This window comes from Carica papaya, chromosome 8 (assembly GCF_054855325.1).
Source record: "Carica papaya isolate Zhongbai chromosome 8, ASM5485532v1, whole genome shotgun sequence".
Classification (NCBI taxonomy): domain Eukaryota; kingdom Viridiplantae; phylum Streptophyta; class Magnoliopsida; order Brassicales; family Caricaceae; genus Carica; species Carica papaya.
In genome coordinates this window covers 33,654,605-33,680,208 of record NC_142316.1, presented here as the reverse complement: position 1 = coordinate 33,680,208, position 25,604 = coordinate 33,654,605, and the positions used below count along the sequence as shown (strand labels likewise).

Below are 25,604 nucleotides of genomic sequence, written 5' to 3'. Positions count from 1 at the left end.
TTATGAATAAATTTTAGATTTGTTGGAAAGATGCCCGTATGTTAATTTTCCTAATTAACTAGGGCAAATATTATCTGATAAATTATTACCGCAATAATAAATATTTTATAGGAGAAAATATGACTAACACCATTCGAAAAAACCCACTCATATCTTTCAGTGTCCTAGCCATGGGCTCTGTGTGCGAGAGTAAGCGACTTGGGGGTTATAAATGTCTCTTCGCAGACTCGGCGCTTCTTTTCCCTGTTCTTTCTGCAAACACTCATTGCTATTGGCGCCTCTGCGAATAGACCCCAGACTTTCTTCATTTCGGTATCGCCTTCAGATCTCAACTCTCGCTATGCCTCACGGTCACAACTATCAAGGCGGTCGCCGTGGCGGCGGCTCCTCATCCGGTCGGGGCGGAGGTCGCCGTGGAGGAGGCGGAGGTGGAGGACGCGGAGGCGGACGCGGAGAGCAGCGTTGGTGGGACCCAGCCTGGAGAGCTGAGCGCTTACGGCAAAAAGCGGCTGAGGTATACGAATGTATCTTCATTTTCTTTTGCGTTTTTCCCTCTTCCTTTTTAGTGGAGAAAATGTGTTGAGATTTCGCAACGGTTTATTCATAGTCAGTGCTACGAAATGTTGACTGAGCTGGATGGTTTTGTTGAAAAGCGTAAATGTTAAATTCAATCTTGTTTATCGATCAAACATTGGAGAACAGGAGTATCGGTTCTGAGTTTTTGACCGTATAATGATTTTTTTTTTCGTTCGACTGTCAGATGGAAGTTCTTGATGAGAACGAATGGTGGAGTAAGATGCAGCAGATGAAAAATGGAGGAGAACAGGAAATGATAATAAGACGCAATTATAGTCGCTCTGACCAGCAAACTCTCGGTGATATGGCTTATCAGCTGGGCCTTCACTTGTAAGTATATATATCTACTTTTAATTAAGTTCGCGGAGCTGCTTATGAAGTTCATTGTTATATGGCTCATCAACTTGGTATTGCATTTTGAGCAACATAACAATGAACTTCGGTGTTTTGGAAAAATGATTAGTTATGGTTTCTTGGCCAAAAGTAGGAAACACATGTAATCCACCTTTAGTCTTTGGAAACATGCAGTTCGTCCAAGCTTCTTTTAAAGAATTATGTTTCCATGAAATGTATTATTATTCCAATTTATATTATTTGCAATGATTTTCTATAATTTTGTGGTTTTTGTACTTGTGGAAAGAAAGTCATGCATACAATAAAGGGAAAGCTCTTGTGGTTAGCAAAGTCCCATTGCCAGATTATCGAGCAGATCTCGACGACCGCCATGGGTCCACCCAGAAAGAGGTTTAGCAATGTGTAAATTATATATGAAGTTTAATGTTATCTACGTGTACTGGCTAATCTTTGTAATAACTACATAACCTCTTGCAGATTCAAATGTCTACAGAAACTGAGAGGAGAGTCGGAGGTCTTTTGAAAAATTCACAAGGGTTGATCTCCAATAATGATTCTGGTACGACATCTTCCGTAGGAAACAAAGCATCATCAATTGGTACAAAAGTAACGGATCCCGTGTCTAATCTGGGAAATGATTCTGCTAAGGAGAAACTCAATATTGAACTAAAGCAGAAGCAGGAAAAAATGAAGGTAACATGCTAAGCTAACAAGTAAGAAATAAATGCCCAAATTGTTTGCATCTCTATTTTAAGCAATTGCATTACCTTTTTTTCTTGCTTTCAGGCAAGTCAGAGTGCAAAGGCAATGCAGTCTTTCAGAGAAAAACTTCCTGCATTCAAAGTCAGAGCTGAGTTTTTGAAAGCTGTTGCTGAAAATCAGGTAAATATTATTTACGCATGATTGTTTTGAAACCATTTTGTCTCAAGTAAGGACAAATTGGGAAGTCATAATTTAGGAAATTGCCTTTCTTGTCTATTTGTTGAAGTAATTAGTTTTTTATATATTTGCCCCAGTGCTTGAAATGTTGTGCTATAATCTGTGCCATTGAGATTTTGTGATAGTTTCATTTAAGCTTTTGGAAAACAAATACACAATTTGTACGACGAATGAAGCAATCAAGATAAGATGAGAGTAATATATATAATTTTTTTGGCAGAAAAGTGGGAGTAATATTTTTTTTTTTTTGCTTGAAAAACTCTGGTTAGTGCCCAAGCGTAATCTAGGGCAACCATTCAGTAGCATCTCTTCTCATAGTTATTGATATGAAGATTTCAAATACTTTTCTGTTGTATCTTCTGTTTACCAAATCTCCCTGACAGGAAATGTCTTTGACCCATCAACTACTGATTTATTTTTGCTTGACAATATAGGTATTAGTAGTCTCAGGAGAGACAGGATGTGGTAAGACAACACAACTTCCTCAATTTATATTAGAAGAGGAGATATCATGTATGCGGGGTGCTCATTGCAACATAATCTGCACACAACCCCGTCGCATATCTGCAATTTCTGTTGCAGCTCGAATATCCTGTGAAAGAGGAGAGTCTCTTGGTGAATCTGTGGGTTATCAGATTCGCCTGGAAGCAAAACGCACTGAGCAAACACGTCTGTTATTCTGCACAACTGGAGTATTACTTCGTCAGTTGGTATGAATTTTTATACGATATCCATCTCATCTTGTTGGAAGTCTTTTTAGTTCAATTTCCAGTTTTTATTCTGCCCTTCCAACTTTTAAATCTGCATTTTTTTTTCTGGATGGACTGTATCTTAAACTTGCATGTTTCTTTTCATCTGTATCCTGTGAATAGAATATTGTATCACTTTCTATCTCTTTGCTGGAAAACTTTGACTATCGGCTTAGATGCAGTTGGTGTTGGTAGTTGCTAGTAAAACCCCAAGGTTTTCCAGAACAAGTGTATCTTTCATTTCATATTTAATTGTTTGTCCTTAGCAACTTCCTGTCATGAAGCTGATTATTTTTAGATTCTGTCATGAAGCTGATTATTTTTAGATTTTTGAGAATAGCTTCTGAATTGCACTTTTCCATTTTAAATTTGATGTTAAACTGCAGGTTCAGGACCCTAATTTGACTGGTGTGAGCCATTTGCTTGTGGACGAAATTCATGAACGGGGGATGAATGAAGATTTTCTTTTAATTATTTTGCGGGACCTTCTACCACGGCGTCCCGACTTACGCCTTATTCTGATGAGTGCTACCATTAATGCCAATCTGTTCTCAGAATACTTTGGAAATGCTCCTACCATGCACATACCAGTATAACGAACATTTAACATTTTATTTGCTCTCTGTGAAAATGTGATAATTAACTTTGTTTGTTAACTTTTCTTCTTTCGACGTATTGGCAGGGGTTGACCTTTCCTGTAGCAGAGTTTTTTCTAGAAGATGTGCTGGAGAAAACTCATTACAATATTAAATCAGAGTTTGACAACTTCCAGGGGAAATCAAGAAGAACAAGGACAGAATCAGAATCTGAGAAAGATCCTTTAACTGCAGTATTTGAGGTATGGTTGAATTCTCCGAGTGATGAAATTAGTAAATACTATTCTCCTTTAATGAAGCAAATTATGCAAGGAGTGTTTGTATACCATCAGTCTGTTAATCTTGACTTCTATGATTCTAGTTAATTCTAGTTGACTTCTATGACAAACTAGCCATCAGTATTGAAAATTCCAACAAAGATGATTTTCATAAACAGTTAAATATATCACAAGTTCTTTCGCCTCTCTAAATCATGATCATATAGAGTATGGTTGCAGCTTCAGCCTGCCATATACGAAATGAAGATTCTGGCTTATGGCTTTGGTTTCCTCATATTTTCCTCATAACCTTCAGTTTGCTACTGATAGACACTGATTATAAATATTGACACCACTCTGTGCTCTGAGTAAGTATGTGATCATGGAGGTTGCAAAGTATTTATTATCTACTGGGAACCCAGCATGTAATATTTTTTGCCACTGATTGAATTTAGTTGAATTGGTTTCTTTTCTGGAAAAAAGAGAGAACAGAAAAGATTGCAATGTAGAGAAGAGTAAGAAGCCTGTTTCCTGGTCTTTAATATGCAAACAAGAATTTATGTTAGATTTCTTTCCCTAACTCTGATTCGTTTTTAATGTATTAATACAGTTTTAATCTGCTTTATCGAATTCTTCTAGTCAACAATATGGGTGGTACCTGTTTTTTGGTACCTTGTGAATAATACTTTACACTTTTTATTTCAAAAAAACAATATAGGCGGATAATTTCTTTGATCATTTTGGGTTTCCTTTCAAATGTTTTACACATCTTAATTCAGTTTCTTATCAGATGGTGATCAGTTTATAAACTGAACCATGTTTTAAAATTTTTATTTATGTGTGGACTATTCGAAGGGAATGTCTTTTCTTCAATTATCAATCTGAGGTTTTCCTTTGTGGCTCCATGTACTTACTATGGTATTGCTTTCTTGTCTAGGAACTTGATATTAATTCACACTACAGACATTATGGCACATCTACAAAACTTTCTCTTGAAGCTTGGTCTGCCTCACAGCTTGATTTGGGTTTGGTATGTACTTTGAGGAATTGGTGACCAATATCTTGTTTCAGTACCTGCGGTAGAATAGATTAATTCTAAATACATTATTCACTATTACAATCACTTTATAGTTTTTAATTAAGAGTCCATTTGTTGTTTCTTTTGGTGACATTGGAGCTGTTATCGATATTTTCTTAAATATGTAATACTTTGTACATGGGCGGTACCCCCTTGGTGCCATTTTTTAATACATCTACTAACTTCTATTTCAAAAAAAGAGTCCATTCTTTGTTCCTAAAGGACATCATCAATAAGTGGTTTTAAGGTTTTAAGATTTTAGAATGCAAGGATTTACGAATTTATTGTTCCTTAAGGTATATTTAAATTTTGTGATGGAATATCCTAATGGTTTATTATAAATACGTTAGGATATTAGGTGGAGAATTTTAAGCCTTCTGGACTGGAACAGAATGAAAAACTTTGGAAGTCCTTGTGTTTCAAAATGTCAAAAATCCATAGAATAGAACACACCTTTTAATCATATCTATTGCTGAAAACTACTTGCAGGTGGAGTCAACAATTGAGTACATATGTCGCAAAGAAGGTGACGGAGCAATTCTTGTATTCTTGACTGGCTGGGATGAAATTTCGAAACTTCTAGACAAAATTAAAGCAAACAACTTTCTTGGGAACCTTAGCAAGTTTCTAGTCCTTCCCCTGCACGGCTCGATGCCCACAATCAATCAACGTGAAATTTTTGACCGTTCACCACCTAACAAGCGGTAAAAACTTTTATACTATCAGTTTTTTCTTCTATTTCTATTAAAAAAAATCTCGTGTTCGTAAATAGTTTTCCTCTATTACTTTTTTTCAACTCCTTTATTGTTTTCTATTGATAGGCTCTATTAGTTTGTTTTACAAATGCTGCTATGGTAATTTGTATATTGTCTTTTAAGGTGAAAAATCTCATGCCTTGTCAGAATTATTTATTCTGAATTTATGGATATTTAGCAAAATCTTCATGCTATAGAGATGACTGGATTATATTTTTCTTATGGTCTATTTCCTTTTTTATTTATGCCAAAGTATATGTTATTTTATTGATTGGGCAATTGCTGTAATTTTTGGTGGGATTTGTTTGATGTTCAGTACTTTGTCTGATAAATATATGTCAAATATTTTCTTGATATTTGGCATGGAAAGGTCATAGGAGTTTACTTAGCTAATTGTTGTATTATTAGTACTCACTAAACACCCTATAGTTTATCAAACATATTATATCTATTCTTCTTTTAAAAAAAAATTCAGTTCAATCATAATGAGAGGTTTTCTTTTCCTGCATCACAAATGCGTTTTTGTTTTTTCAAAAAGAAGGAAAACTGGAAGTACCTTCAGACTGCTTCTTTTGTCTTCTAGAAGTCTGAGTCTGCTTTTTTTTCCCAGGAAAATTGTTCTGGCAACTAATATTGCAGAGAGCAGTATTACCATTGATGATGTTGTGTATGTTATAGACTGCGGAAAGGCAAAAGAAACCAGTTACGATGCTCTCAATAAGCTTGCTTGCCTTTTACCTTCATGGATTTCAAAGGCTTCAGCCCATCAGGTATTTTAACAAGTAGTTTGGAAATATAGTGGGCAGTTTTAGAATTCTAACTATTGCAGCTAGATTGCTCCTTTTTCATTTGAAATCATCCTTTTATTAGCATGCTAATACATTTACAGAGACGAGGTCGTGCTGGTCGTGTGCAACCTGGAGTTTGCTATAGACTGTATCCAGAAGTTATCCATGATGCAATGCCACAGTATCAATTACCTGAAATTCTTCGAACTCCTTTGCAAGAATTATGCCTGCATATCAAAAGCTTGCAGCTTGGAGCTGTTGGATCATTTTTGGCAAAGGCTCTTCAGCCACCAGATCCTCTTTCTGTTCAAAATGCAATTGAACTTCTTAAAACTATTGGAGCTTTAGATGATATGGAGGAGCTTACTCCACTTGGTATGAAACATTCCCTTCAAACTTCTTCTCCTAGCACATATTAGCCTCATGATATATTGGATAACGTGGAGCACTCGCTTTCAGGTAGCCATCTTTGCACTCTACCTTTGGACCCAAATATTGGAAAAATGCTTCTAATTGGTGCTATTTTTAAATGCCTAAATCCTGCTTTGACAATTGCGGCCGCTCTGGCACATCGAGACCCTTTTGTCCTGCCGATAAATAGGAAAGAGGAGGCTGATGCTGCAAAAAGATCGTTTGCTGGTGACTCCTGCAGGTCAGGCCTTTAAATTGATCTTCTCTTATAGAAATAAGGGAAATAATATTAAAAGGTACGAGTGGGTGCCACCAAAATGCATACAACTCTCACAAAGAGAAAAGGTAAACTAGATCTGCAAAATCGGATGCGTCCAACATATAGTGACCCTTAAAAAAATATAGAGGGCCTAAACCGAAAATCCTGGATAGGAGACAAGGAGGAGAAGGAATTTCAAAACTGATTTAGTGTTCTCTCATTTTGTAAAGATTGCCATTTTTTAAAATGTCGAATCTGAATCTGTTATTAGCATTGAGTTTTAACTTCTTTAATTGCAGCGACCACATTGCACTTCTTAAAGCATTTGAAGGATATAAGGATGCAAAATGTAATGGACGAGAGAGAGCCTTCTGTTGGGAAAACTTTTTATCCCCAGTAACCTTACAGATGATGGAGGATATGAGAAACCAGTTTCTGAATCTTCTATCAGACATAGGCTTTGTTGACAAATCCAAGGGTGCTAGTGTAAGCTCTTACGCTTGTTAAAATGAGGCTTTCATTTCTTCCCATTTCTTTTTCATTATCATCATTTTGCCAAAGATGTGCGACTCTGATCAGACGTGGATGCATTCTAAACAGAAGCTATTTTTGCATGCATATACCATGAGGCAAAAATAACCTACTTTCGCAAGTGCCATATCATCTATAACAGTATTATATCAGCACGCTCTGGTGCACTTGGGAGTTCAAAGCATGCATCTCAGGGTTCTCAACTGCCTTGAGTTTCCAGTTCCAGAATGAGTTCACTACTTTATTTATTGCTTTTACGTGATGTTAAATAAATTGCAGGGTTCTTAAACTTGTATTATGTGCCTTTGATGCAGGCCTACAATCAATACAGTCATGATTTGGAAATGGTATGTGCAATTCTTTGTGCTGGTCTCTATCCAAATGTTGTACAATGCAAACGAAGAGGGAAACGTACAGCATTCTACACTAAAGAAGTGGGAAAAGTTGAAATCCATCCTGCATCTGTCAATGCAGGAGTTCATCTATTCCCTCTTCCGTACATGGTTTACAGTGAAAAGGTGAAAACATCCGGTATTTACATCCGAGACTCAACTAATATATCAGATTACGCTTTGCTTATGTTTGGTGGCAATCTTATTCCTAGCAAGACTGGAGAGGGTATTGAGATGCTTGGTGGTTACCTTCATTTCTCTTCATCAAAGAGTGTACTGGAATTGATCCGGGTAATGCCTCTTACAAGTTACACTTATGACATAATTATTTCACTCCATTTCTTGACTCCATCTAGATAAAACAATTTGATAAGGTTGGTGAATGCCCCTTTTTTGTTTCTCAGAAATTGCGAGGGGAGCTTGATAGACTTCTAAATAGGAAGATAGAGGAACCAAGCTTTGACATTTCTGTCGAGGGAAAGGGTGTTGTTTCAGCTGTGGTTGAGTTGTTGCATAGTCAGAATGTACGGTACTAAATGTCCCATTCCTTCAAGAGCTGATTATTAGAGATTCGATAAGCCTTTAATCAGGGGAAAAAAAAAGGCTAAAAATGATAAAAAGAGAATTCCTTTTTATTATTTGTTAATCTCTAGATTAAAAGGAGCGCTTATGTCCCGGGCTTGGGCTTGGTATGCTCGGGAATAAAACTCCAGACCTTGTTGGAGAGGTTTTGTAGATGTAATGTTGAAGGCAATGGTAATATTCAATGTAGACAAAATTTGAGTCACGGTGTTCTATTGCTAATTACATGTATAGATTATAGACGTTCCTAAAAAGAACTTTGTATGTATAGATTATAGACCATTTTCAGGAAATTTGTACGTATAGATTGGATTCAGCTGGTTTCTGTGGAAGATATAATTGATGTTTACGCCTTCAGTGCAGTGGCAATACACACACACACACACACACGTATATATAAATGAGTTGGTACCGGGTTGCTTGGATTAGAGGTGGCTGCATGAATTCTTAAGGATGACAGGAGTTTAGTGCCAAGAAGACTGCAACAAGTCTTTACCTTCGTAAATGGTTTTTTTTTTTTGCCCTCTTTTTTAACACAAAAATTACGAAATATTCAGCTTAACATGTGTCCGATAATTAGAATTAACTGTACTTACACTTTAATTTTTAATTATAAATAATTAAAAATGTTTAATTTATATTGAATATGAATAGAAGTACCTTAAGTACGCACGAGACACAATTTTAGATTCATTTTTTAGTGATAACATATATGATAATTTAAATATAACTTTATGTAAATACAAATTTTACAAAAATTAAAAAATAAATATATCAAACTTTAATGAAAAGTCTGTATACTAAATAAAGTGTGGAAAATCAACGGGTGGTTAAGAACTTATAAGCGCATAATTTTAAAGTGAGTAATTAGTAAAAAATTTATTAGATAATAAATATATATTTTATAATTTAATTAAAAATTAAATTTTATTTTTATATTTGAAGATTTACATATGTAATTATTACAATTTTAGTCCTATTTTATTATATATATTATTAATTTTAACTAAATATTTTTAGATAATTATCAAATGAGGATATAATTCATTCTTTAAGATTAAATTACATGTTACTAATTAACTAAAATGAATTCTATTTAAAGTACCTATTATACTATTATTTTATTTTAAAAATGTTTTAAATTATTCGTGTTAATTTGTATTATAATATATTTCACCACTTAAATATCATAAAAAGGAATTACTCCCCGGAAAAGCTCAACGCTCTTTTCCCTCCCTCTTAAACCTCAGAATCAAACTTTCAGTTGCAGAGCCAACATCCCCAAATCAATAACCCTAGAATTCTACTTCAGAAAACGCACACAAAATCCATGTTACTTTGAAGAATTGAGTCTGACTATCCGTAGGAAGCATACATGGGTCGATCTGAACCTTGCGTTCTGTTCGCTCAGACCTTCGTTCATCCCCAACTCGACGAGTACGTCGACGAGGTAACTCAGTCGGCCGACGCCATTTCATCTTTCTTTTCCCTTTCAATTTCATTTATCTGTATTTTTGTCTTTTCATTTATGTTTTTTAACATTTTCCCTTTTCTTTTTAGTGTTTGAAGCGCCTTGCATGAGAAGTCTGATTGTAACCTTGTCTAAATAGCTTGCATATTGACAATTTGTTTGTGCTAGTGCAGAGTTTGTATTTTCCTGCTTTTTATCTATTATTGAAGTTCCTCTTTTGTAGGTAATATTTGCTGAACCAGTAATTATCACTGCTTGCGAGTTTCTTGAACAGAATACCGCCTCAGCGTCTCAAGCAGTATCCCTTGTGGGGTATGTTTTACTAGAAACCTCTTCCTTTTGCATGTCATTAGTTTCAAGCAAATGAAAAAGTAGACATTGTTCTTTTAGGAAATGATGTTCCTTTCTATTTTGTTAATATGAAATTCGCCTATATTAGATCTGGGAATTTGATTTTTGGAATCTCATGGCATCTGTTGACAAAATAAAAGTTTGCATTTATGTTGGGTCCCCTAAAATGCGCATTTTAGATTGTGTTCCTTGACACCTACTTCCGACATGTGGCATTAGAGGTCGATATCTAAATTTTGTTTTTGTTATGTTTTTAAATCCCAGATGTTCTCACAAAATGTCTTTCAATCCCACATAACGCATAGATTTTTTTGTGCTTTAACGTGCAACCGTCTAATGAATCTTAACCTATGTTTTCTGAGTAGTGATTTCATGGAATACTGTTATTTTATCCAGGGCGACCTCACCTCCTTCATTTGCTCTAGAAGTGTTTGTTCGATGTGAAGGGGAAACAAAATTTAAGCGGCTTTGCCATCCTTTTCTTTATTCTCCTTCTGCACCATATCCGCTAGAAGTTGAGGTGATATGTTCAAATTTACATGCTTTCATTCTTGATTTGGTTCTTAATGCTTTTCCTACTTTATTTTGTTGTTGCTCAATATGAAGAATTTCTTTTTGTTTTTGACGAACTCTTAGAATTTGTTTAGTGTTGTTTTCATGGCAGAGTCGAAGGAAACAAGTTTAAGAGTACACTTGAAAAATCTTGTGTTTGTAAAACCTGAAAATATTTTAGGAGTAACAACTTAGATTACATCGGAACTGATAGGAGTGGGGGATTATACTAGTGTTGACACTGGGCGAAGAGAACCATGCTTTAGCAAGAGCATACTACTATAGGTGGACTCTAAGGAAATTCTTATGCTGTGCCCCTTGTTGCTTAATTTCTTATAAGAAAAACTTGCAAGGCACTGAAGGTTGGGAAAGCTTCATTTTGGCAAGACATACATTCAAATGACAATCTAATTTCATGCAGGCTGTTGTGACTAATCATTTGGTTGTTAGAGGCAGCTATCGAAGTTTAAGCTTGGTCATATATGGAAACATTGTAAAGGATCTGGGGCAATACAACATCATACTTGAGGATCGCTCTGTGACTGATCTTGTTAGTTCCGCTGAAGGAAATCTTGAGGACTTGCCATTGGTATTACATTCAATTAATCGCACTATTGAGGAATGCATATCATCTCTGAACATATTATCAATACCAGCTGCTGCTTCGGACATACCTGTTGAGGTTAAGCAGTTATTAGAGTTAACAATTAAAATTCTGGAGTCGTCAAATATTGGGGATGAAATAGATAAACTCCTAAATATTGTAGTGTCACTGGCCTCTTCTTACATCACCCGTGATATAGGTTCTGATGCCATCAGTCACAAACATCATACATTGGGCAGGTCCAAAGATTCAATAGAGTGGCATCATGTTATCACTGAGGCCAAGAAACATCTCCTTGAACTCTATGAAGTCGTCCAGCATAATTCAGGAAATGTTTCATCTGAATCATTGGAAGAGTGCAATTTTCTTGAGTCCGAGGCAGATTTAGCTGCTTCCAAACAGCTGGTGGATATGTTATCTCCATATTTTCATTTCAAAAAGAACTCCTCCAGTTTTGGGTATCGCAAACTTTCAGAGGTAATTCAAACATGACGCGTTTTACTTATTGATTGTATATATAATCAAATATAATATTTTCTTTAGTAATTTCAGGGCAAGAATGTCATTCTGGGGTTGAGTGTCGCTCTTTTGTTGTGCTCTAGTAGAGAGAGCTGCTTCCACTTTGTTAGTGTTGGTGGAATGGATCAACTTGCACACTTTTTCAGTGATGATGTGCCAAAATCTACGACCATTACGTTACTCCTTCTTGGAGTTGTTGAGCAGGCAACTCGGCATTCTGTTGGATGTGAAGGATTTTTAGGCTGGTGGCCTCGTGAGGATGAAAACATTCCATCTGGTGTTAGTGAAGGTTATGGTCATTTGTTAAAATTAATAATGCAAAAACCACGTCATGATATTGCATCTCTTGCAACTTGTGTCCTTCATCGGCTAAGGTTTTATGAGGTTGCCTCAAGATATGAGGTATGTCTTAAAAACTTGGGATTCGTGTATGAACGTGCTCGTTTAAAATCATTTCCTATAAGATTTTTTACTGCAATTTTTTATTGTACAGTATGCGGTCCTTTCGATACTGGGAAGTCTCTCTGATGTTGGTGGGGCTGCAAGCAGTACTTCAACCATGCTCATTAGTGCTAAAGCACAACTTAAAAAGCTACTGGTCAGTTGTAAATCTTTAATTGCATTTGGTTCTTGGTTGTATGTGAAACATGTAACGGTACTAGTTTGCATTTCTTTTGATTTGTAATTTATCTTGATGGCAAGTTCTAATGCAGAAACTGCTAGACTCACATGGTATGATAGAGGATCCTTCACCGGGGGCCTATGCAAGCAGATCTTTACTCCTTGGTCAGACTGAAGGATTGTTGTCATATAAAGCAACTGGAAACTTAATTGCTTCCTCAAATTGTTCCTTTTATAGTTCAGACATTGATTCGCGTCTTTTGGCACTTCTCAAGGTATAAATAACGTCTTTTTCGTTCTTGTTTTAGTAATCTGTGTAGTCCACTTTATCATTCTGTATAGATGATTTAATTAAATAACTGCTGATTTTGTTATTATTCAAGTGGTGTAAAGGTTTATAAACAAGTGTTTATCATAAAACTTACTTGTGATGCTTTTCCTCATGTCTCTATGTTTGTCATCCAAGTGTTTTGGTCTTCTCATGCGTTCCCAATTGTTTATCATCATGTAAATTCGATCTATTTGTTCTTGTAAATCCAACAGAAGTAAGGTGATTGAACCTTTGATTAGGAGCATTCTGTGAGTTAAGACGTGTGCTATGGTTGTTTCTTGAAAAGCTACAATTTGCCCTAAAAGAGCCCATATGGACACTTATGACTTATATGTGCAAATAGCATAGTCGTGTGAATATAATATCGAGTTGCGGCAGGTCTGGAACTTGTCAATGTTGTAACAATATTGACATATTTGCTATAAAATTCGTTGGAAATTAATGCATTGATAAATATAAAATTTATGGTTTAGCTAAAAATATTTTGCCATTGGATACACCATCTTTTCTTATAAATGTTCTGATTGCATTTCGGAAGGGTAGCTTTGAGCTTATTGCTTTACTTAGGAGGAGTTGAGGCATAGTAATTGAGAGGATTGGGTTTTAAGAACGAAAGAGTGTGAATTATTGGTAATGAAACTTTTGAATGACTGTGGATGATATGAATTAGCTCATCTTCTTTTATGTAACATAGACATTAATTTGATGCTAATGTTAGGAAATTTAGCTTTTAGGTTAGACAGTAATATTTTCGCTTTTAGATAGCAAGTTGGTCTTTAGGGGGAAGCTCTTATTAATTTTCCTAATCTTTCTTCTTTTGAAATTAACTCTATTATTTTTCTAACCATTGTTCTATTTGCTCCTGTTAGCTTTTCTGGCTCAGATGACTCCTAAACTCCTAACATTATATGTTCTCAAAATGTTTTCCCATAACCAGGAGAGGGGATTTCTTGCTCTATCAGCTGCACTTTTATCAACATCCAAATTCCGGTCTGAAGCAGGAGATGTAATAGATGTATTTGCAGATGTTGCTTCATCTATTGGCAGCATAATCCTGTCACTTCTATTTTCTCGCTCAGGTTTTCCTTTTTTATAACGTCAATAAATACTTGTATCACAGGAGTTAGGCAATTCTATAATTCATATTCTTTATTTCTTTACAGGATTAAGCTTTTTACTACACCATCCACAACTGACTGCTACACTGATTCATGCCTTAAAGGGTTCTGACGATGTGAATAAAGACGAGTGTGTTCCTCTTCGGTATGCATCCGCCCTGACATCCAAGGGTTTTACTTGCAGTTTACGGGAGGTTGGAACGATTCTTGAGATGCACTTGAGAGTGGTGAGTTCCATTTTTTGGGCTAGACAAAAACTGCTGGTCTTTTCCGGTTTCTTATTTTTCTCCCCAAGTCTTAGAATCCAATTACTGGCTTGCAGTTGATTTCATGACTTTTTGCAGGTTAATGCAATAGATCGTTTGCTTAAATCAACTCCGCAAACAGAAGAATTTCTATGGGTTTTGTGGGAGCTTTGCGGTTTGTCTAGGTGAAATTTCTTAGCTTTTTTCTTTTGTCCCCAATGTGGTGCTTCTGGTATATCATGCAGCATTGTATGATATGTACGTTGTGGTTTGCAGGTCTGATTGTGGACGTCAGGCTCTGTTGTCTTTGGCTTTCTTTCCAGAGGTATTATTGAATAAATTATCTGAAGCTGTGTTTCCCGTGGCATGCTTAGGCTTAGAACACAGGTTAAAGAGGATAAGCAGGCACAAATAGATATTCCAGTCATTCTCTTTTTTCTTTTTTCTTTTTTTTTTTTTTTTGAGAAGAGATATTACATATCCATTCTTATCACATGTATTATCTAGTGATTGCTGTTTTTTAATTTATGTTTATTTTTGTGCTTGCCTCAAATGTAGCATGTATCACAATGGATGCTATAAGCTCTTCTTAGATGTTATAATTTAATATGGTTAAGGTTCGTCCTCAGCATTAGAAAGGCAAATCCAAAGTGTGGAATACACAAAGCAGCTATTAGGATAGTTAAATTTTAGAATCCTGTTGCAAGTCAAATCCTCGTATATCTTTCCGTGCTATTGTTAGTTCCTTACATGTTAGATTACATTTCTTATAATTTGTTATCTCAAGGTTTTCCCCTCCCCTTTCTAGGTCATTTCAATTTTGATTGAAACTTTACATTCAGTCAAGGAACTGGAGCCAGCCATTGAGACTACTGGTATGCTGCTTGCTCTATGATTAGGTTTGAAATACTGATCTTCTTATTTGGATGTTCATTATGTATTTACTTACTTGAATGAGATTGCTGGGGTTCAGGAGCTTCACCGCTGAATCTTGCAATATTTCACTCAGCTGCTGAGATTTTTGAAGTCATTGTAACTGATTCATCTGCAACTTCTCTCTATTCTTGGATTGGACATGCTATGGAACTTCATAAAGCTTTACATTCTTCTTCTCCGGGGTCCAATAGGAAAGATGCTCCAGCACGGCTGTTAAAATGGATAGATGCTGGTGTAGCTTATCATAAAAACGGGGTTATTGGTCTTCTACGGTATGCTGCCCTCTTGGCTTCTGGAGGAGATGCTAACTTATCCTCAACGAGCATTCTTTCTCCAGATTTGACTGGTGTTGAGAATGTTGTTGGAGAAACTTTGGGTGTTCCTGACATTAATGTTGTGGAGAATCTTGGAAAAATTATATCTGAAAAGTCTTTTGATGGTGTTTCACTTCATGACTCTTCCATCGCACAGTTGACGACAGCATTTCGAATTTTAGCATTTATTGCAGAGAACTCAGTATGTAATTTTCTGTTTTACAGCTATATTTGATTAGTAGATCTTCGCTAATTGTACACATTTTTGGTGTAGACGGTTGCTGCTGCTTTATATGATGAAGGTGCTATAACAGTTGTCTATGCTGTTCTGATCAATTGCAGCTTCATGCTTGAGAGATCCTCAAACATTTACGGTGGGTTGTTTGGTAGGCTGCCAGATATGCTTAAGATACCAATTTATAGGAATAACATGAGGTGCAATCCACAAGATTTGTTGCACCTTTAGATTTTTTTTTTTAATTAAAGAAAATATATTATTAGGAAGAGCATACAAATAGAAAAGAATAAGATATCCCCACATAAAAGATGGAAAAGATAAAAGAATAAGAAGAGGAAAATGGAGCAAATTTAGTGCAAGACAGCCTCCCAATTCCTTTACCTAATAGACAAAGGCAAACGTTGAAAGAAGCCATTCACATTAGTCCACAAAGAGGTCACACAAAGCATTCTGTTGCAATCAACAGATGTAGGATAGACACGTCGTTTTTGAAATTTCCGGCACTTTTATTCCAGCCAAAAAACCCATTAAGAGCAAAAAGTGCCCCTCTGCAAAGCACTTTATGCTCTTTACTCTTCACTCAACCCAAGCAGATAAAACTACCTCAAGAATAATTTTTTGCACTGTAAATACTGATATTAATGATAAATATTCTGGATGCTACTCCAAGTAGCTATAAGAAATTCAGCAGCTTGAAATAGTTTGCTCAAATATAGCTGATGACTATGTAGCTTATTCAATTGAATTTCTTGCTGTCTTGACATTCCTCTCCTTATCTTTAACACATGGTTCATCTTAAGCAGATTACCTTGTTGATGATGATCATGAATGCAGTTCAATATCTGATTTTCTCTTAGAACGTAACCGGGAGCAGAGCTTGGTTGATTTGTTGGTTCCTTCTCTTGTACTGCTGATCTCTCTTTTACAGAAATTACAGGTTTGTTACATTTCAGAATCAAGTCTCTTACTCTGGTAGTGCGTGGTTAGTAGTATTGGATCTGATGAATCTTTCAAAAAACAAAAAAGGATCAGATGAAATTAGTGGATATATAACTATTTAAGACATGGATCCTTCTCTGAAATAGGAACAACTAATTAATTAGCAAAATGTATTTTTGATAAGTTTATCAACTGAATACAGCAAGCATTTTGTGCACACTAAAAGTCTGGAAGGTCTGGGTGGCATTACTTTTCCAGTTATGCGGAATAAGTGGTTGCGTGATCACTGCTTTTGATGAGTCATTTGTCGTGTACAATGCGTGTGGCTTTTGATTAAGGATATTCTTAAGGCACCTATTGTGAGAGCTTTGAGATTTTTGATGATTAAGTTTTTTTGTCTTTTTTATCTTTTGCTATTATTTGAAATATATTGAATCAACACTCTCTCCGCAAGACCTTTGGCTGTCCTTTTTGAGTTTCTTTCTTTTAAATCTCAATCTTGCTCTTTTTTTTTTTATGTAGTATGTTGCTTGCTTTTCCTAGCTACAAACCTGCATCCACAATGAAGCAAAAAAAACAACTAATGAGTTTCTAAAATTTACTTGCAATCTTTAAAAATATATTTAGTATTCCAAAAGAATGATTTTTTCTTTGGATGCAGTACAATATTGATATTCCTACAAAGTCATGAGAAAATATTTGATACAATATCTTCAACAACACTTTGCGAACAATAAGTTGTCAAACGTTGTAGTTGCTTTCTATAACAAGCTTTTAATGACATCATCTAAAATTTTACAAAAGCTTTTTCTCTTGTCTTGACCAAAATAGCCAAAATTTATTATTAAATTTAGGATTGAACATCACATAACTACTATTATAGCAATACAATGTCTGAAGCTTATCATGCTAATTAAATGATAAGTCAATATATGAAGTCACTTTAACAATATTCAGCATTAAGTTTATTACTAGCTCATGACTAAACAGCAGATAGAGCTTCAGTTCGGAAGTCATAAGTGTTTAGAAAAATTAAACAATATAGAAAACTATTTCAAAAAAGTAATTATGGTGGGCTGGGGCAAGTGTTGAAGCCGAATCTGGCTGACAATGAAATTTTTTTAGCCACTTTGATATGCACTAAATCAACCACGCCTGATGGAGCAGTATGGTCTGAAATCTGTGGTTTACTGGTGAAATTTCCATCGTTACTCGACGCAGTGTGTTTTTGGATCAGTTAATTTGCGGCCCATTGTTGGAGGTCACGCAAGGCGACCAGCTTTGTTCATAGAATTTGATTTGGGCTGGTATAACATCATTTCTTTACTTACTTTTTACAGTAAAGAGTCTTCTCTTTAATAGTTTGTTGGGTAATTTGAACTGAGACAGAAGAATTAAATTCAAGGAGAGAAGGGTAACATATCTCTTTCCTCTTATTTGGATATTTTAAAAAAATAAAAAGAACTGTATATTTGGAACTCAGGTTTCCAATTTAAGAGTTTGAGAAGTTTTGTTAAAGATGAAAAAAAGATATCTTGTGGCACGAAAGAAATTTAGAGTCATTAGTAACAGCTCCTTTCTGCTCTTTCATGTTTTCTCTAAATTTCTTCATTGTTGAGAGAAGAAAATAGGCCTGAGAAAAATGGCAGGCTGGAAATTCTCCTTCTCTTCGCTTCCCTCAGTTAAGTATCCAGGCAAGTGAAATTGTTCCCTTTCTAACAATTTCAGTTCTCCTTGGCACTTAAGTCTAGAAACTATTAGTACAGCAAGAATTTGGTGCTTTCTGAAACGTCTCAGGAGAGTTTCTTCCTTAATATTGTAAAGAAGCTGTAATATCTATTCTTTTTCCTGCGAGAGTACAATACTATACTGATGTGTTTTTCTGCTGAAAATTGTATGCTAATTCTCTTTGCTTCAAAGACCTGCTTCGTGGGAGCAGAATCCCCATAAACAATTGTCACTTGAAGTTTTTGTTAAACTATATTTCAGTTTATTTTGTATTGTTTGGTTTCTTTATCATTGGGGCTTAGTTGGAAAGAAGTCATGAAATTGTCTTGTATTCAAATGCTCTATCATATGGCTAAATTGGAAGTGGGAGGAGCTTATTGGAATTTTCTTATGTTTCTTATGGTTTTAGATGCTTTATTTGAAAAATAAAGTTGTTCTGTCACCAATGTCATAGGAAACTAAGGAGCAGCATAGAAATACAAAACTAATGAATGCACTCTTACGGTTGCATCGAGAAGTAAGGTAATCAAAATTCTCCCCTCTTTTTAATAGGATTGATCTCATAATCTATTACTGTTGGACTTGGTCGAACTCTTTTAATTGAAAAATATATTTAATGTGTTTGCAGCCCGAAGCTTGCTGCTTGTGCAGCAGACTTATCCTCACCTTATCCTGATTCTGCTCTTGGTTTTGGAGCTGTTTGCCATCTTATTGTTTCAGCACTTGCTTTCTGGCCGATATATGGGTGGACTCCTAGCCTTTTTCACTCCCTTCTTATCACTGTTCACGCAACATCTCTACTGTCTTTAGGCCCAAAGGAGACTTGCAGTTTCCTTTGCCTTCTGGTATGTGAGTTTCCTATCAATTCTCACTGGACTCTTGATTCTTATATTTCTGAAATAAATACCCCTGGTTTTTCTAATAAAAACCTTGTTTGATGATTAATTTCAACATGTTGAAAGAAGAGGGTTACGATGTTGGGATCTTTCTTTGTAATTGGCATATGAAAGATTGTTTTTTCCAGCACTCTTCTTAAAAAATAAGAAATGTTGGGGCCCCTTTGAATTCCATCTGACTCGAATGATTCTTTTTCTTGCAAGAATGATTTATTTCCTGAAGAAGGTGTATGGCTTTGGAAGAACAGCATGCCCTTGCTGAGTGCGCTAAGAACATTGGCTGTCGGGACATTACTGGGTCCTCGGAAGGAGAGACAGATCAATTGGTATCTGGAGCCTAGCCATCTTGACAAGCTGCTTAGCCAGTTGACACCGCAGCTTGAAAAAGTTTCCCAGATAATCCAACATTATTCTATATCTGTATGTGCTACTTTTCCCAACTCATTAATCGTAATCTTTAGTTTTGTCCAAGATTTTTTACTTTAAGGAAATGGTGGGCACGGAAGCTTATCAACTTGCTATCCTCTTTTTGTATAAGATTGTTATATTTTGCATCTTCTGATATTATATTTTAAACAGGCACTTGTGGTCATTCAAGACATGCTTCGAGTTTTTATAATTCGCATTGCTTGCCAGAAAGTTGAATATGCATCTTTGCTTCTACGCCCAATGCTGTTATGGGTCCAAGATCATGTGTCTGATTATTCTTCATCAGAAACGGATACTTATAAGGTGACTATTTCCTGGCCTTGTCACATTCTTGTGCAGAAGATATAAGCAGGTGAACTGAATGTGTGTCTTTCTCTTCCCTTTCAGGTTTATAGCTTACTGGACTTTCTTGCCAGCTTATTGGAGCATCCACGTGCCAAAGTTTGTTATTACCTCTGCATACAGAAATTTTTTTTTTCTTTGCCTGGTTTATTAATCACTTATGAAATTTCTCTTACTATATCAGTTGCTATTGTTGGAGGAAGGTGTGGTTCAGATGTTTATGGGAGTGCTGAAGAGGTGCTTTGATGTTACTGATACTAAAGGAAAGCAAAATACAGAGGATAGAAATTCTACTAAAAATGAGTTTAGTTTGTCTAGTTGGTTTGTCCCAGTGTTCAAGTCAGTATCACTATTATGTAATTCTCAACCATCCCTACGGTACCGCCAGAGGCATGAGTTGTGAGTAGATATTTTGTTATGTTATTTGTCTTTTGTCCTTCATGTTGAGAATTCAAATGTGGTTATGCTAAGTTTTATTATTATTATTTTACTAGGCACAAATTTGACAACTTGAGTGCTGAAGACTGTTCATTGATTTCCCCTTATCTCCTGAAGTTCTGTCAGGTAATTGTGTGTTTCATGTTGTGTTTGATTATGTTTGTTAACCAATGTATGTATAGCATTTACTAGAAGTCAGTATGTCTGTAGCATTACAAGGTATAAAGTGTTAAAATTCGAATATATGAAGAGGTCATAGTGAAAGTCTTCATTCAAAGAAAACAAGGAGGATTATCCTTTTTAATTGCTTAATGGAGAATAACGGAGAATTGCATTTTATTTTACAGGTGCTACCGGTTGGAAAGGAGTTACTCTCTTGTCTTACAGCTTTAAAAGGACTCGTTTCCTTCAATGAAGGGAAAAATGCTTTAGTGTCTGTTCTGGTTCATCTGCAGTCTAGCACTGATCGTCACGAACCAGAGAGACATCATGAAAGCAATAGGAATTCAGATCTTCTTAATGAATTTGAATTGAAGAACTACCCCCCTTTGCTTTGTTGCTGGAGGAAGTTGTTAAAATCAGTTGAATCAAATAATGAATTGTCAAGCTATGCAATTGAAGCTGTACATACCTTGTGTTTAGGTTCCTTGAACTTTTGCCTGGATGGTAAAAGGTGAGTTCACCACGTCCATTGGTGTGTGCTCTAACATTTCTGTGCTATCTCATGTGCGGATAGATAAGGTTCATGGTTGCTGCTTGTTATAATTATTTTCAATGATCTTGGGGAATTATGCTGATTGCTTTTGAGCATCTTGATGGTGTTGCAAAATGTTTCTAATAATATCATAGTTATGGGCATAGACATAGTTTGGTTAGATGATTAGTTGGTGGACATACTACAGAGCTAGACCGAGCTGAAGCTGGTAAGGTTGCAAAATAGCTTTTGATTTTTTCCAAATGGGAGGACTGGGTTTATTTTTAGGTCTTTTTATTTTCTACGCTCCCCTTCCCTTTTAATTGATATTGATTGAGGCAAAAGTTTTAGTCACAGTCTATCAGAATGGTGCTTTTCATTTGTCAATTTCTTTAGACAACTGACAACTGGTTAACATATAGTTTGCTTGTTCACCAGTTTGGACCTGAACAGGATCTCCACATTGAAATATCTTTTTGGTCTTCCTAATGATATAGATGGGACAGACGCCTTTCCTGAAGAAAGAATAAATTGCATACAAGAATTGATTCCTTTGTTGAGTGCAAAGATCAGTTATGATGACTATTCAGCTAATTCTTATATGAATACCACTTTGCACCAGGTAAAACTATTGAGAATTATTTGTTCTTTGTTGTTTGTGTTTGTTCGTATGTTGGGTTTTATTTTCTTTTTGTGGACTGTTTCTGGAAGCTGACATTTTGTTGATGCATAGGCTTTAGAGCTAGCGAAGTCATTACTTTTGTTGCTGGAAAAGCCTACTGATGCAAATAAGGTGGATGATATTGTTTCCACTGAAAAATTTTTGACCACTCCAAAGATTCTTTCAACGGCCCATGTCTCTGCTGAGCATGCTAACAGTGATCTTTATCTAGGAGTACTTGGAGGTAAGTTTTGTTGGGAATGTCCAGAAACATTACCTGAGAGATTATCACAGACAACTCTTCCTATAAAAAGAAAAATGCCGCCAGCGGAAGGCTCAAACCGACGGGGTAGAGGAGACAACTCGCCGGCAGAGATCTCAACCCAGAATTCAATTTCACGGGGTTTAGGTCCATCTACCACCCCATCTGGTCCTACTCGTAGGGATACGTTTCGGCAAAGGAAGCCTAATACCAGCAGGCCCCCATCTATGCATGTGGATGACTATGTTGCAAGAGAGAGGAGTGCTGATGGTGGTGTTGCTTCTAATGCCATAACGGTTCCACGTGTAGGGTCGACTAGCGGGAGACCTCCATCAATTCATGTTGATGAATTTATGGCCAGGCAAAGGGAGCGGCAGAGTTCTTCTGCAATGGTAGTTGGGGAGGTAGCAGCACTGTTGAAGGATGCAACTCCTGCAAATGATAGAGATATGGAAAAGGTCAGCAAATCTAAGCAGTTGAAAACAGATCTCGATGATGATCTTCAGGGAATTGACATAGTATTTGATGGCGAGGAGTCTGAATCTGATGACAAGCTACCTTTTCCTCAGCCAGATGATAATTTGCAGCAGCCTGCTCCTCTCATGGCTGAACAAAATTCTCCTCATTCAATTGTTGAAGAGACAGAGAGTGACATTAATGAAAGTGGACAATTTTCTCATATAGGTACGCCCTCGGCATCTAATGTTGACGAAAACACCCAGAGTGAGTTTTCTTCAAGAATGTCAATCTCACGCCCTGACATGCTATTGACTCGAGAGCCAAGCGTTTCTTCAGATAAGAACTATTTTGAGCAATCTGAAGATTTCAAGAAAGTTGTGCCTGTTAAGAACTCAAGTGGGCCTGATTCTGCTCTCACAGCAAACAGTACTGGGTTTTCTACTCCCATTTACAGTAATGTACCAGCATCATCAATACAAGTGCCTGGTGATTCTAGGGGAATTCCACAAAATTACTTTCCAAAAAATAGTCCGCAACATACTGGGAATGGTCATGTTGTTCTCAGTTCTCGGAGAATTTATGACCAGAAAGCTCTTCCTAATCAACCTCCATTACCTCCAATGCCGCCTCCATCATCGATTTCACCCATAATTTCTCACACTCCAGAGTCTATTGCCAATCAGTCGTCTGCATTTCCTAATCCAGGAACAGACATGCAGGTGTCTGTTCCAGCAGCTTTCCAAGTAATAGAAGATAATCCTTTACTTACAGTATATTAGTTGCAAGGCGGGTTTTTTTCTGCAAGTTAACTATGCAATTTTTCTAATTGCTCGAACTTGCTTTTTTGCAGGTCCATTCTGATTATCCTTCTGCATTCAATAATAGTCCTAGTTTACTACCGTCTTCCCTTCCTATGCCAGACCCCAAGTTTCCAAGGCCCTCTATCTCTTCTCCTGGTGGATCTATATGGCCTCCTCCACCGCTTCCCTCAACACCACCTCCATTCTCGTCTAGTGCATATAATTTAGTACAGTCAAGAGCTTGTAGCTCCCAATCTTTAGCATACAATCAAACTAGTGCAGGAACAGGCGAGCTTCCCCAAAGCTCTACCGTGCCAATTGATTCTCAATTAGGTAATCTTTCTGGATCAGGTGCTGGGATGACTTCTTGTCCACCGCCTCCCCTTATGCCATCATTGGTTTTCAATCGGCCGGCTTCCATGCCTGTGCCCTTCTTTGGAAGCACTCAATCTCAGCAGCAGGGCGAGCACCCACCTAATATTTTGCAGAATCTCTCAATACCTCCATCATCCCTTCAACAAATACATTCCCAATCACACTTGCAATCCATGCAGCTTCCACAGCTTCAAAGACCTCTGCAGCCACCTCAGCATATTAGGCCACCCATAAAAACGTCTCAACCAATAGACCAAGGGATTTCCCTACAAAACCATGTACAAATGCAAATTCATCCATTGCAAATGCTGCAACCACCACAAGTTTCCTCAATTCAAACTTATTACCAATCCCAGCAGCAGGAATTCTCGCAGGCACCGCAACAGCTGCAGGTTGAACCTGCTCATCCACAAGTTCCACAACAGCAAGGGGGTGGAATATCCCAGCTACAACAGGATTCAGGAATGTCATTACATGAGTTCTTCAAGTCTCCAGAAGCTATTCAGGTTTGTGATGTACAAGTATCAAAATTTTTTGGACATCCATTTGGCCAATATTTGCCTTAATTCATTCTAAATTTTTTTTACTATCCTGCTGCATTTGTGGCAGTCATTACTGAGCGATCGAGATAAACTATGCCAGCTTTTGGAGCAGCATCCAAAATTAATGCAGATGCTTCAGGTTACCAGTTCACTCTTAATACTCCTATCAGAAGTTTTGAGATTCTTTTAAGGCATTATTAGGAATGCTTATACTATATACTGTAGACACTGAACCTAGCGTTCTTTACCTGCTAATGCTGTTTTTATTCTGTTTCATCACTCTACCTCTAGTTCAGAAGAATCTTTTACGATTTGAATCACAAACAAATGCAACATCCTTGGCCATGCTGAAGAGTGATTACTGCCCTGTTTGGCTGTGATCTGTCTGGCGTAGACATAATTTTTTCCTTTTGATTTTTATATTTAGACAGATGGTGTTATCATCTTATACAACGACTATCTAGTTAAACATGTTTAGTCTAAAATTTGGTTCTTTGTTTTGTCTGAACAGGAAAGGTTGGGCCAGCTATAGCAAGATGTTTGGAACTTACAACTGTAAATCTACCGTGGGAACTGCTTTCAACATCTGGGCTTTGCTCATGTAATTTGTTGTAGAACATGGAACATTCATTATTGGGGAAAACCTTCCTCGCTCCAGTCAGTTTTCATCCGGTTCTATCTCCACTAAATTTTGTATAAATATGTACATTCACCTGCTGTATTATTTATGGTAGGGCGTCAGATGGTTCTGAAGTTGCTCGCAATACAGAAAATTTCTAACCCCTTGTAGCATCTAGTAGTTGAAATAATACCTTGCGGCTAGATTTGGATTTTCAGCCGATGGTATGTTGTCCTAAGTTAGGATGTAGACACATGTTCTACTATCTCTCGTCGTGGGAGCGTGAGCCGCAAGATTATAACTTTCGAAAGTAAGAAGTTGCGGATCTAATCAGAAGACTAACCCAAAAAAAATTGTGTGCTTTTCAATTTAAGAAAAAGAATCTGTCTTCACACGTTGCTTGAATTCTAGTATCTTGGTGAGACTGGTAGCAGAGTTTTTCAAGTTTAGACTATACTGTATTTAGGTCTATTATAAATTTTCACAAGGTTGAAGAAGGAATAAAAGAATTTGACCAAAATTAAGAAAAAAAGTTTTGAAATTTTTGATTAATCCAAATTGTTCTTTCAACTTTAAGTAAAAAATTCAAGAGAAGTTAGATTGTAATTATTTTAAAATAATGAATTTAATTGTATAATTAAAAACTTAAAATTCATAGATATTCCTTTTAGTTTACTCTCAAATTATAAAAACTCCGACAACATGGGTGGAGAGAAATAATGATTCTTTGTGACCATCATCTCAGTTCTGTATAAAAAGATATCCCAAGTCAAGGAGAGCTTTTAAGGGCACGTTTGGTCGCCCCCTTTAAAGGCATGCAATCTCGTGGATTTTTTGTTTTTTCATTCTGAGA

At 36.4% G+C, this 25,604-nt stretch overlaps 2 protein-coding genes across 5 annotated transcripts; both read left to right on the top strand.

Moving 5' to 3' along the window:
* The first annotated feature begins 152 nt into the window (after positions 1-152).
* On the top strand, positions 153-8,583 carry LOC110810574 (RNA helicase family protein). Of its 2 annotated transcripts, XM_022036771.2 has the most exons (16): positions 153-514; positions 761-906; positions 1,221-1,320; positions 1,408-1,623; positions 1,717-1,812; positions 2,304-2,579; positions 3,005-3,208; positions 3,301-3,456; positions 4,409-4,501; positions 5,039-5,253; positions 5,915-6,074; positions 6,194-6,467; positions 6,552-6,744; positions 7,062-7,248; positions 7,608-7,976; positions 8,090-8,583. In XM_022036771.2, exons 1-16 carry the CDS (start codon positions 212-214, stop codon positions 8,219-8,221), a joined length of 3,120 nt encoding a protein of 1,039 aa, XP_021892463.2. In that variant the 5' UTR covers positions 153-211; the 3' UTR covers positions 8,222-8,583. The 2 variants fall into 2 exon arrangements, with proteins under 2 accessions (XP_021892463.2, XP_021892464.2); XM_022036772.2 differs by lacking the exon at positions 153-514 and having other exon boundaries at positions 766-906; positions 1,217-1,320.
* An 880-nt stretch (positions 8,584-9,463) lies between these two features.
* EMB2016 (mRNA methyltransferase EMB2016) lies at positions 9,464-24,968 on the top strand. 3 transcript variants are annotated; one of them, XM_088208777.1, is made up of 28 exons: positions 9,464-9,717; positions 9,962-10,050; positions 10,486-10,609; positions 11,063-11,722; positions 11,798-12,166; positions 12,258-12,362; positions 12,478-12,660; positions 13,654-13,795; positions 13,880-14,061; positions 14,179-14,264; positions 14,356-14,404; positions 14,888-14,954; positions 15,053-15,531; positions 15,604-15,703; positions 16,371-16,504; positions 18,689-18,756; positions 18,863-19,079; positions 19,335-19,550; positions 19,710-19,862; positions 19,947-20,000; positions 20,086-20,300; positions 20,396-20,465; positions 20,687-21,012; positions 21,472-21,655; positions 21,767-23,134; positions 23,266-24,096; positions 24,200-24,271; positions 24,644-24,968. In XM_088208777.1, the coding sequence occupies exons 1-28, from the start codon at positions 9,643-9,645 to the stop codon at positions 24,662-24,664; spliced, it is 6,639 nt and encodes a 2,212-aa protein (XP_088064903.1). In that variant the 5' UTR covers positions 9,464-9,642; the 3' UTR covers positions 24,665-24,968. The 3 variants fall into 3 exon arrangements, with proteins under 3 accessions (XP_088064903.1, XP_088064902.1, XP_088064904.1); XM_088208776.1 differs by having other exon boundaries at positions 21,767-23,158; XM_088208778.1 differs by lacking the exons at positions 9,464-9,717; positions 9,962-10,050; positions 10,486-10,609 and having other exon boundaries at positions 11,582-11,722; positions 11,789-12,166; positions 21,767-23,158.
* Positions 24,969-25,604: the final 636 nt, after the last annotated feature.

Coding starts and splice junctions, on each gene's coding strand:
- LOC110810574 (XM_022036771.2), top strand. CDS start 212: ATGTCTCTTCGCAGACTCGGCGCTTCTTTTCCCTGTTCTTTCTGCAAA. Junction 3,457..4,408: donor CTTTAACTGCAGTATTTGAG/GTATGGTTGAAT, acceptor TTTCTTGTCTAG/GAACTTGATATTAATTCACA. Junction 4,502..5,038: donor CACAGCTTGATTTGGGTTTG/GTATGTACTTTG, acceptor AACTACTTGCAG/GTGGAGTCAACAATTGAGTA.
- EMB2016 (XM_088208776.1), top strand. CDS start 9,643: ATGGGTCGATCTGAACCTTGCGTTCTGTTCGCTCAGACCTTCGTTCAT. Junction 10,051..10,485: donor CAAGCAGTATCCCTTGTGGG/GTATGTTTTACT, acceptor TATTTTATCCAG/GGCGACCTCACCTCCTTCAT. Junction 21,656..21,766: donor TGAATACCACTTTGCACCAG/GTAAAACTATTG, acceptor GTTGATGCATAG/GCTTTAGAGCTAGCGAAGTC.